Source organism: Macaca thibetana, chromosome 13 (assembly GCF_024542745.1).
Source record: "Macaca thibetana thibetana isolate TM-01 chromosome 13, ASM2454274v1, whole genome shotgun sequence".
Lineage (NCBI taxonomy): Eukaryota > Metazoa > Chordata > Mammalia > Primates > Cercopithecidae > Macaca > Macaca thibetana.
In genome coordinates, this window is record NC_065590.1 from 1101767 (window position 1) to 1114030 (window position 12264).

The 12264-nt window shown below is 54.2% G+C and overlaps 1 protein-coding gene across 3 annotated transcripts in view; it reads left to right on the forward strand.

Moving 5' to 3' along the window:
* The window catches only part of CNNM4 (cyclin and CBS domain divalent metal cation transport mediator 4), a 54435-nt gene that overhangs the window by 32068 nt on the left and 10103 nt on the right, over window positions 1-12264 (forward strand). Inside the window, exons 2-6 of one of the 3 annotated variants that reach the window (XM_050755089.1) lie at window positions 5783-5926; window positions 6265-6399; window positions 7783-7952; window positions 8296-8392; window positions 9793-9855. In XM_050755089.1, coding sequence (XP_050611046.1) covers window positions 5783-5926; window positions 6265-6399; window positions 7783-7952; window positions 8296-8392; window positions 9793-9855 — 609 coding nt within the window. The remainder of the gene's footprint in view (window positions 1-5782; window positions 5927-6264; window positions 6400-7782; window positions 7953-8295; window positions 8393-9792; window positions 9856-12264) is intronic. The other 2 variants (XM_050755090.1, XM_050755091.1) reach the window with 2 other exon arrangements.

A 12264-nucleotide genomic window follows, 5' to 3' on the forward strand; every position in this document is an offset into this window, starting at 1 on the left:
AAACCCCATCTCTACTAAAAAATACAAAAAATTAGCTGGGCCTGGTGGTGAGCATCTGTAATCCCAGCTACTTGGTAGGCTGAGGCAGGAGAATCGCTTGAACCTGCTAAGTGGAGGTTGCAGTGAGCTGAGATTGCGCCACTGTACTCCAGCCTGGTGACAGAGGAAGACTACATCTCAAAAAAAAAAGAAAGAGGAGGTCGGGCTCACTGTCCCGTGGGCCTGGTAACTGGGACAGAGCTGCCCTGAAGGGAGACAGGAGTGTTGGGGGGATGGGCATGAGCTGGGTTTTGGCTGCGTTAATTTCAAGGTATTAGTGACGTCAGGCAGCACTTGGATAGAGGAATCTGGAGGGCACGGGAGAGGACAGGGCTGCAGAGATTTATCTGGGACACTTGTACACTTGTATTTAAAGTTTCTAGGCAAGGGACCAGGGGTACAGACTGAGTTCTGAGTGTCTCCAGCATTAAGTGGTCAGGGAAAAGCAGCGGCCCCCTGAGGTCAGGAGCACTGGGAGGGCAGAAAGGGCTTCTGGGGGAAAGGAGGGAGTGACTGTTGGTCAGCAGGTCATCTGAGAATAACACTCCACCATGAGAGGTCGTTGGTGACCTTGACCAGAGGTCTTTGGCCCGGGGAGGGGAAGATTCTACCAGGACAAAAAGATGTCCCCTCTGGACAGACAAATTAGAAAAAAGCAAAAACAGCCCAGGGACCCAAAGCTCACCCTGCAGAGGGTGACTGACTGGCCCCTCAGGCTGGAACCTCCGTACGGAACCCCAGTTGGCCAGTCATCAGCTGGTGCCCAAAGCTCAACTTGCAGAGGAGGGGTGCACGTGTACACGGTGCCCAGGGCTGCACACCTACAAGGTACCTGTCGTGCGGCTGGCCGCCACCCGAGGGTGCACACACAGAGCAGTGGATCCCACCAAGGGGCCTCAGAGAGGAGGCGGGGGACTAAGAGTGGTATTAAGACCCTGCTCAGGGAATCAGCTCATCTCATCGGCAGCAGGGCTGTTTCCACTTTAAGAGAGGCTGCCAGGCGGGACGCGGTGGCTCACATCTGTAATCCCAGCACCCTGGGAGGCCGAGGCAGAAGGATCACTTGAGGTCAGGAGTTCGAGACCAGCCTGGCCAACATGGCAAAACCCCGTCTCTACTAAAAATGCAAAATTAGCCGGGTATGGTGGTGCGCACCCAGCTACTCAGGAGGCTGAGACAGGAGAATCGTTTGAACCCAGGAGGTGAAGGTTGCAGTGAGCTGAGATTGTACCACTGCACTCCAGCCTGGGCCACTCCAGCCTGGGCTACAGAGCGAGACTCTGTCTCAAAAAAAATAAAGAGAGAGGCCACCAGCCTTTCACTGTGAGGGAACGTTTCATTGGTCAGGATTTGGTCTGAGCCTGTGGAGTAATTAGGGATGTGAATGTAGTGGGGAGGTTGTTTTCTGACTTTGGGGGTCTGAACCAGGTTCTGCTCACTGAACCTTGTCAAAGGACACACCCCCATTCCCTGGGGCTCACTCTGTGGCACTGGAAGGCACAGATGGCCCTTGTCCACCCTGGAGACTCTCACCAGCTTCTCTTTCTTCTCTTAATTTTGTTTTCCCCCTTAATTTTGTCTGTTTTGTTTTTAAATTATAAAAGTAAAATATGCCCATCAAATATAACAATATGGAAGGGTATACAGAGAGGTATAATAGCCTCCTTCCCAAACTCCAAATACCCTCAAAGGCGACCGCTCTTATTGCTTCCGGACACTTCCAGGGCAGTTGAAGCCTACACACCCGCTTTGTTTCTGTGCAAGCAGGTGGCTCCATGCATTCCGATCTGTGACTTACTCTTTCACTAATAGCGTATTTTGGATTTCGTTCCGCACTTCATTCATCCACCTCCGCCATGTTCTGCCTTGAGTAGCTGTGGCCCCTTTTGAGTCCCTGTGACCTGCCGCTATTTCTTTAGGTTTTTTCTGGTTTAGGGCTGTTAAAAAGAATGTTGCCGGCCGGGCGCGGTGGCTCACGCCTGTAACCCCAGCACTTTGGGAGGCCGAGGCGGGCGGATCACAAGGTCAGGAGATCGAGACCACGGTGAAACCCCGTTTCTACTAAAAATACAAAAAATTAGCCGGGCGCGGTGGCGGGCGCCTGTAGTCCCAGCTACTCAGGAGGCGGGCGCCCCGGGAGGCGGAGCTGCAGTGAGCCGAGATTGCCCAGCACTACTCAGAGCGAGACTGAGGCAGGGGATGGCTCAAGCCTGTAACCCACTTTGGGAGGCGGAGGGCTTGCAGACCATCCTGTAACACGAGCCCGAGATTGCGCCACTGCACTCCAGCTACTGGGTGAGACAGAGCCCGAGGGAGGCTTTGCAGTGTCTGAGATCCGGCCACTGCACTCCAGCCTGGGCGACAAAAAAAAAAAAAAAAAAAAAAAAAAAAAAAAAAAAAATGTTGCCAAGAGCCCCTTTCTCTTGTGTCTTTTGTGAAGGTTGCCTCTCCCTAGGGTAAGTTCCTAGAAGTGGACCTTCCAAGTCCAAGGTTAGGAACCCTTGATTTTGTGACATCCTGACCAACTGGCCCCCTGAAATGTTGTACCCTTTTACCTGGCCACCAACCAGATACGTGTGAGGGCCTGTCTGTCTTCCCCATCCTCTGCCATAACTGGGCATTACCAGGCTTTTTAGAGGGTGCCCATCTGAAAGGGGGTACAGGTTGGGCATCCCGAATCCAAAAATCCAAAATCCCAAATGCTCCAAAATCCAAAACTTTTTGAGTACCAACATGATGCTCAAAAGAAAAGCTCGCTGGAGCGTTGTGTAGTTCAGATTTTCAGATTTGGGGTGCTCAATGGTGTATATTCTGCGAATATTCCAAAATCCAAAAAAAATCAGAAATCTGAAACACTTCTGCTCCCCAGTGAGGAATAAGGGATACTCAGCCTGTCAACGCTGCCTTGCTTTAATTCCCATCCCCATGTGGTGACATCGTTTAGCTGGATGCCCAGGCCCTTCCAGGCACTGTCTTTCTCGAGGGCACTCCTGTATGGACAGCCTCCAGCAGGTACAGAGGCCTGGGGACAGACCCCGGGGTCCTGGCCTGGCCCGCTGCCGCCCTGCTGGAGGGCCTCACAGATCTCATGAACTTGTTGGCTCATCTCTAGGAAGATACTGGGGAATTTTCTTTTTTCTTTTTTTTTTTTTGAGGCAGACTCTCGTCGTCTCCCAGGGGGAGTGCAGTGGCGCAATCTCGGCTCACTGCAGGCTCCGCCTCCCAGGGTCACGCCATCCTCCTGCCTCAGCCTCCAGAGTAGCTGGGACTACAGGCGCCCACCACCACACCCGGCTAATTTTTTTTTTGATATTTTTAGTAGAGACGGGGTTTCACCGTGTTAGCCAGGATGGTCTCGATCTCCTGACCTCGTGATCCGCCTGCCTCGGCCTCCCAAAGTGCTGGGATTACAGGCGTGAGTCACAGCAACCGGCCGATACTGGGGAATTTTCTTTTTTTCTTTTTTTTTTTTGAGACAGAGTCTGGCTCTGTCGCCCAGGCTGGAGTGCAGTGGCACGATCTCAGCTCACTGCAAGCTCCGCCTCCCGGGTTCATGCCATCTCCTGCCTCAGCTTCCCGAGTAGCTGGGACTACAGGCACCCGCCACCTCGCCCGGCTAGTTTTTTGTATTTTTTAGTAGAGACGGGGTTTCACCGTGTTAGCCAGGATGGTCTTGATCTCCTGACCTTGTGATCCGCCCGTCTCGGCCTCCCAAAGTGCTGGGATTACAGGCGTGAGCCATGACGACCGGCCGATACTAGGGAATTTTCAGTCGAGTCCAGCCATGGCTCTGTCTGGCAATGCGCTAAACGTTTTTCGACCAGAACCTGTAGTGGGAAACACATATATCATTGCCCCGGCATGTGTGTGAAAAACTTTCACAACGCAGTGCTCGGCCCCATCACGTGGGGTGTATTGTGAGAATTTTTACTTTAGTCATGAGACCTTGCATTCTCTCTGTTCTCCCTAAGAGGCCCTTAGAAGTTGTGACAGCCCATCTTGGGCTGGGGGATTTTCTGTGGCCTTAAAGACCTGGCAAACATCCTCCACCGAGGGCATTTAGGATGAGTTCTTTAGTCCCCAGAGCGAGGCGCTTGGACTGTGAAGGGGAAGCCCTGCAGAAGACCCTGACTTGACCTTCCCAGATTTCCGGGGCCTTTCTTCCTAGGCTGCTCCAAACCTGCGCTCCTGCGAGTCGGGCACGGCACACAGGATTCATCCCACCTAGACTGTGGACCCGGCCCTTCTCGGCTGGCCCCTGTTGCCACTCGCTGGGGTTGGGGCCATAAGAGCAGGGTGTGGCCTTCAAAAACGGGTCTGGGAAGACCCACCACCCCACAGGGTTTCTGTGGAGGGTCCTGTCCCACCTCAGCCTCCTTCCCTCACTTTGGGTTGAGGGGGCGGCCCCTCTCTGACTGTAGTCTCTGCCCCACCTAATCACAGCGCTTGGCCGCTCTGTGCCTTTGTCAGTTTGGGTCTTTCCCCTCCCCAAGAGTCCCAGAAGCCCCTGATAAGTGGCACCAGGCAGGGTCTTTTTTTCTTTTTTTTTTTTTTTTTTTTTTTTTTTTATGGGAGAGAGTCTTGCTCTGTTGCCCAGGCTGGAGTGCAGTGGCGCGATCTCGGCTCGCTGCAACCTCTGCCTCCTGGGTTCAAGCAATTCTCCTGCCTCAGCCTCCCGAGTAGCTGGGACTACAGGTGTGTACTACCTTGCCTGGCTAATTTTTGTATTTTTAGTAGAGACAACCATGTTGTCCAGGCTGCTCTCAAACTCCTGGCCTCAAGCAATCTGCCTGCTTCAGCCCCGCAAGGCGCTGGGATTACAGGTGTGAGCCACCGCTCCCAGTGTTGCCATTTTTATCCTATTTGTTTGTTTATTTATTTATTTATTTTTGAGATGGAGTCTCGCTCTGTCACCCAGGCTGGAGTGCAGTGATGCAATATTGGCTCACTGCAAGCTCCACCTCCCGGGTTCACGCCATTCTCGTGCCTCAGCCTCCCGAGTAGCTGGGACTACAGGTGCCCGCCACCACACCTGGCTAATTTTTGTATTTTTTTTTTTTTAGTAGAGACGGGGTTTCACTATGTTAACCAGGATGGTCTCGGTCTCCTAACCTCATGATGCGCCCGCCTCGGCCTCCCAAAGTGCTGGGATTATAGGCTTGAACCACCATGCCCGGCCCTCATTTTTATCCTATTTAAACAAGTAGTCCTGGCCTGGCATGGTGGCCTATGCCTGTATCCCCAGCACTTTGGGAGGCTGAGACGGGAGGACTGCTTGAGCCAGGAGTTTGAGACCAGGCAGAGCAACATAGTGAGACCCATTTCTACAAAAAATAAAAAGAGTTAGCCGGGCATGGTGGAGCACACCTGTGGTCTCAGCTACTCGGAAGGCTGAGGTGGGAGGATCTCTTGAGCCCAGGAGTTGGAGGCTGCAGTGAGCTATGATTGTGCCACTGCACTCCAGCCTGGGTAACAGAGCTAGACCCTGTCCTTCCCCCACAAAAAAAAAGAAAAACAAAAAAGCAGTCCTTAACGAAATGCTTTTAAAAATGACTTTTAGTTTTCCTTTTCATAAAAGCAATGTCCGTTTGTAGTAGAAATGTCAGGAAAGTTGCAAAAGAGAAAAACCGCCATGACCCCATCCTGGTGACCTATGACCCTACATCTAGAATTAATGTTTTGGTTGAGGGAGTCTCATGACTGGCCTCTGGACTCTTGTCTGACCTGCTTCTTTGGCCCACAGGGAAGTCCCACCTGGCCATCGTGCAGAAGGTAAACAACGAGGGTGAGGGTGACCCCTTCTACGAGGTCCTGGGCCTGGTCACCCTGGAGGACGTGATCGAGGAGATCATCAAGTCGGAGATCCTGGATGAGTCCGACATGTACAGTGAGTCCAGCCCTCCACAGGCTCAGGACCCCTTTCCTTCTTGGATCAAAGCCTGGTGTCCCTAGCTGGAAGGGCCATAGTGCAGGACACAGGAGGCCTAGCATCCCGAGGCCCGGTGGCCAGGTGCCCTGCACTGGCCGCGGTGAGCAGGGAGCAGGTTACTGAGAGCATTGCCCGGAGGCTACCTTCACCCTCGGCCTCTGTGCCTTGGGGACCTGCCAGCCAGAGCCCGCTGCTCCTGCGTGGGACTAGGGGCTGGAGAGCAGGAGCTGCGGGGCGGGTCTCTTCCTGAGTCCTCTGGGGTCTGTGTTCTCAATTCCACGCTCTTCGTCCGGCAGCTGACAACCGAAGCCGGAAGCGGGTGTCTGAGAAGAACAAGCGCGACTTCTCCGCCTTCAAGGATACGGACAGTGAGCTCAAAGTGAAAATCTCCCCGCAGCTCCTCCTGGCTGCTCATCGCTTCCTAGCCACAGGTAGGAGCGTGAGGAGGACCTTCCGGTCTTGGTGGAAATACGGTCACAGGGGGAGAAGTCCTGGGTCTCTGGCTACTTTTCCCTCATAGGACGAGGGCTGCAGCAGGTGAGGGGTGCAGAGACAACACAGCCACCCCTGGAAGGGGCCAGGTGCCTACTCCACCCCCGGGGATCTCCCTGCGATTCGTTTGCCATTAATGGGCAGCTACTGCAAACTTCTAGGAAGCATCCCGGTTATTATAGTTAATAGTTTGGGAAATAATGACTAAGCACTATGGCTCACACCTGTAATCCCAACACTTTGGGAGGCCAAGGGAGGAGAATTGCATGAGCCCAGGAGTTCGAGACCAGCCTGAGCAACATGGCAAGACCCCATCTCTACAAAAAATCCAAAAGCCAGGCATGGTGGTGCCCTCATGTAGTCCCAGCTACTCAGGAGGCTGTGGGATGGGACAGTTGCATGCCTGTGGTCCCAGCTACTCAGGAGGCTGAGGTGGGAGGACCGCTTGAGCCCAGGAGTTTGAAGCTGCAGTGAGTTCTGAATGCGCCACTGCACTCAGCCTGGGCCACAGAACAAGATTCTGTCTCAAAAACAACAAAAAAGAAAATAACCACTGAGGTGGGCCCCTAGGCTGGCCAGGCCCATCAGGGCTTGTGGAACGGGAAGAAGGGATCCTTCCCCTTCTGCAGGCCTGCTGGGTGCGGCTGAACCCCTCGTGCGCTCACCCACTCTGAGGAGCTTGCGTCCAGCTCTGCTCTCATCTCTCCAGCCCTCGCCTCTGCAGACGTGTGCTGGTTCCCGCAGGAATTCACCTCTAGTTCAGAGACATTTCTCTTTTCCGCCCTGATTCAAAGCTCCGTTGGGGACTTGGGTGACAGGTTCTGTTCTGCCCGCTCTGCCCCCTCCCCCACCCCACCCAATTCATCTTTCTTCCCACCCCTTACTTGCTAAAGGGATGGTAATTCCCTCTCCATTATTTTTCCTGTGGGATATCGATGCTGATGCAATAATTATAGTCACATAGACTAAGTGCTGTCCACGTGCTATCCCATTCGCCCTCACAACCACCCTGTGAAGCTTTTACCCCCATATTACAGATGAGGAAACTGAGATGCGGGTTATGTAATTTGCCCAAGGTCACGTGCTTTTCTTGCAGGAGCTACTGTTCAAGCCCGGGCAGGCAGGCAGGCAGCCTCGGGTCTAACCAGTCAGAAGCCAAGCGTGCTCCCTCCCCAGGGAGATACAGAACTGAGGGCCGGCCGAGCAGGGAGGGAGTCTGACCACAGCGCGGCTACTGTGGTTGGGGTGGACGCACAGTGGTGATCAAGCTTTAGGGCCACCTGGCCAGCCCCGTGTAAGGTCTCCTCTCTGTCCTCCTACAGAGGTCCCCCAGTTTAGCCCCTCCCTGATATCGGAGAAGATCCTGCTGCGGCTGCTCAAGTACCCAGATGTCATTCAGGAACTCAAGTTTGATGAGCATAATAAGTACTACGCCCGCCATTACCTGTACACCCGAAATAAGCCGGCCGACTACTTCATCCTCATTCTGCAGGTGAGCCCACTCAGCCCTGGGCCTGCCGCCTGCTCCCCCTGGCACCGCAGCACCCCTCGGGCCCTCTGTCCCACCTGCTGCGGAGGTGCATGGCTTCCCGGCCTGGGGAGCCTGCCGCCTGCCCTCGAGCCCCACCTGCCCCACGTGGCTGTGCTCTCCCAGACAGGATGAAGGAGAGGCTGTGCTCTCCCTTAATCCCACAGGTCAGGCCCCTGAGCTCTCCAGGGCTCCAGTACCGGCCCCTCCTCCTGCCCCACCATCCCTTGTTCCTTACTCCCCATCCTGCCTCATCCTTTCTTTCCTCCCTCACTCTGTCTCTAACCCCAGCCCTGTGTGTTTTCAGGGGAAGGTGGAGGTGGAGGCAGGGAAGGAGAACATGAAGTTTGAGACGGGCGCCTTTTCCTACTATGGGACTATGGCCCTGACCTCGGTCCCCTCTGGTGAGTTGTTGGGCAGGGTCTGTGCTGCACTCTGGCCCCCTGCAGCTGGGGAGCCGTGGACAGACACCAGAACTGAGCGTGGGCCCGAGAGCTCATAGCCAGTTGGCTGGGGCAGAGGGAGGCTTGTGAGGTGGGAGCCGCCAGGGCCTGTGGGTGGTATGGAGGAGCGGAGGGAGCTGCCCCTTTGGATGGAGTCCAGAAACTGGAGGGGAAGAGAGGAGAGAGGGATTTTAGAGCAAAGGCCAGGAGGCAGTGGAGGGCATGTCCAGAGGTGGTGAGGAGACCAGTCTGCCTGGGGAGGAGGCCTGTGGGGAGGAAGGCCCAGGGCCCTGCTCCTGAGGACAGGAGGGGAGTCTGGGCGTCCAAAGTGCCTGAGGTCAGGAGCCAGGCGAGGGCCTGTTTGCCAGGGCAGGCTACAGATGGGTTTGGCTTTCCGAGGGACGCGGCTACTGGGTTTTGGTTAGAGGTCAGCTCCGATGGAATAAAGGGCCTTGGGGACAGACAGAAGGGAGACTGGGCACCCCCTGAGAGGTGTGATGGAAGGTGTGGGGACGCGCCGCTCTGGCCGCCCCAGTGCCCTCTCCGGTGCTGAGTGGCTCAGGCTTTCCCCGCAGAGCCCCGCAGACAAAGCCCTGCAGGCCCAGGCCTCGCCAGCTCATCTCCTCGCTCCTCTCCAGCCTTCGGTCCTGGGGCGAGGCTGCTGCAGGGTAGAGAGAGAAAGTCCACTTTGGTGCTGGAGAACAGGCCACGCCAGTGGGGTACAAGCTGCAGTTCCCAGAGCAGCTCTGTGCTGTGCCTCATTGTCCTTTGACAGAAAGGACCCCGAGGGGGCATGGGGGTAGGGCACCCATGAATATTGACACCCAGCTCAGCTTACCCACCGTGTCGTCGGCCCCTCCACCAGATGAGTGGGGTATGGCAGGCTCCCTGGGCAGGGGACAGACAGGGCCCCAGAGAGGGGCTCTGAGCAGGTGGACCCTGCCAGATGCCTGAGGCCTGGGGAGGACTTCCTGTGCCTCCAAGAGCAGCTGTTCTCTGTTCAGCTTGAGGAAATCTCGTTCAGAAGGGCGGGCAGGCACGGGAGGCCTCCCCCAGGCACTGCTTGTGCAATGAAGCCTCGGAGGCCTGGTCCCTCCACCCGTAGTCTCTCTGTTCCCACTTAGTGTGGCCAGAAGGGAGGGGAGATGACTGGGCATACTCAGCCAGCTTCTGCCCATCTCCGCACAGGGCTCATTGCTGTGCCCTGAGCACCCTTCCCATCAGAGCCACGTCCCTTTCTCCACTGGGCCCGTCTCTGCCCAAAGCAGCCTGGCCCCGTCAGGTCTGCCTCTGTCCTGTGCCTGTGGCTCCGTGTCCTGTCTCCTGACTGTGCCCATCACTGACCTTCTCTTTTGCTCCAGTGCCTTCAGTCCAGGTCGGGTGTCCGCCTGGCAAGCGGAACTCCCTGCTGTGCTGGCTCACAGGTAACGTGGCATGGCTGAGGGGCACGCTGCCGCCTGCTGCCTGAGCCTGCACACTGCGGCTGCATTAACCTCCCCGCAGGGACCGGGCGCCGCCTGTTCAGTGTTGGCCGCCCGACCTCAGTGGCTCCGACCTCAGTGGCTCTGCTTGGCTGGGGCCCAATTTCTGGGCAGCTTTGCTGCCTCAGCTCTAGAAGGGGCCCCCAAAGTCTCTTAGTCCTTGAGATCACACACCCATAGACACATACACACAGAGACACACAGAGAGATACCACACACAGATATACACACCCACAACACACACACACACACACACACAGAGATACCACACACAGATATACACACAGACACACAGAGACATACCACACACCACACACAGATATACACACCCACAGACACACACACACACACACACAGTGAGATACACACACAGATATACACACCCACAGAGACAGATACACACACAGATATACACACCCACAGACACACACACACACACAGAGACAGATACCACACACAGATATACACACCCACAGACACACACACACACACAGAGACAGATACCACACACAGACATACACACCCACAGACACACACACACACACAGACAGATACCACACACAGATATACACACCCACAGACACACACACACACAGAGACAGAGAGATACCACACACAGATATACACACCCACAGACACACATACACACACAGACAGATACCACACACAGATATACACACCCACAACACACACACACACAGACACACAGAGAGATACCACACACAGATATACACACCCACAGACACACATACACACAGACACACAGAGAGATACCACACACAGATATACACACCCACAACACACACACACACACACAGGGAGATACCACACACAGATATACACACCCACAGACACACACACACACACACACACAGTGAGATACCACACACAGATATACACACCCACAGACACACACACACAGTGAGATACCACACACAGATATACACACCCACAGACACACACACACAGAGACACACAGTGAGATACCACACACAGATATACACACCCACAGACACACACACACACAGACACACAGACAGATACCACACACAGATATACACACCCACAGACACACACACACACACACACACACACACACACACACAGATATACACACCCACAACACACACACACAGACAGAGATACCACACACAGATATACACACCCACAACACACACACACACACACAGAGACAGATACCACACACAGATATACACACCCACAACACACACACACACACAGACACACAGATACCACACACAGATATACACACCCACAACACACACACACACACACAGACACACAGATACCACACACAGATATACACACCCACAACACACACACACACCACACACAGATATACACACCCACAGACACACACACACACACACACAGATATACCACACACAGATATACACACCCACAGACACACACACACACACACACAGACACACACACACACACACAGACACACACACACACACACAGAGACACACAGAGAGATACCACACACAGATATACACACCCACAGACACACACACACACAGAGACAGATACCACACACAGATATACACACCCACAACACACACACACACACACACAGATACCACACACAGATATACACACCCACAACACACATACACACAGAGACAGATACCACACACAGATATACACACCCACAGACACACATACACACAGACACACACAGTGAGATACCACACACAGATATACACACCCACAGACACACACACACACAGACACACAGAGAGATACCACACACAGATATACACACCCACAACACACACACACAGAGACACACACACACAGACAGAGAGATACCACACACAGATATACACACCCACAACACACACACACAGAGACACACACACAGACACACACAGATACCACACACAGATATACACACCCACAGACACACACACACACACACACACAGAGATACCACACACAGATATACACACCCACAACACACACACACACAGACAGAGAGATACCACACACAGATATACACACCCACAACACACACACACACACACACAGACACACAGTGAGATACCACACACAGATATACACACCCACAACACACACACACACACACACACACAGATACCACACACACAGACAGAGAGATATACACACAGATACACACACACACACACACACACACACAGAGAGATACCACACACAGATATACACACCCACAACACACACACACACACACACACACACACACAGAGAGATACCACACACAGATATACACACCCACAGACACACACACACACAGAGACAGAGATACCACACACAGATATACACACCCACAACACACACACACAC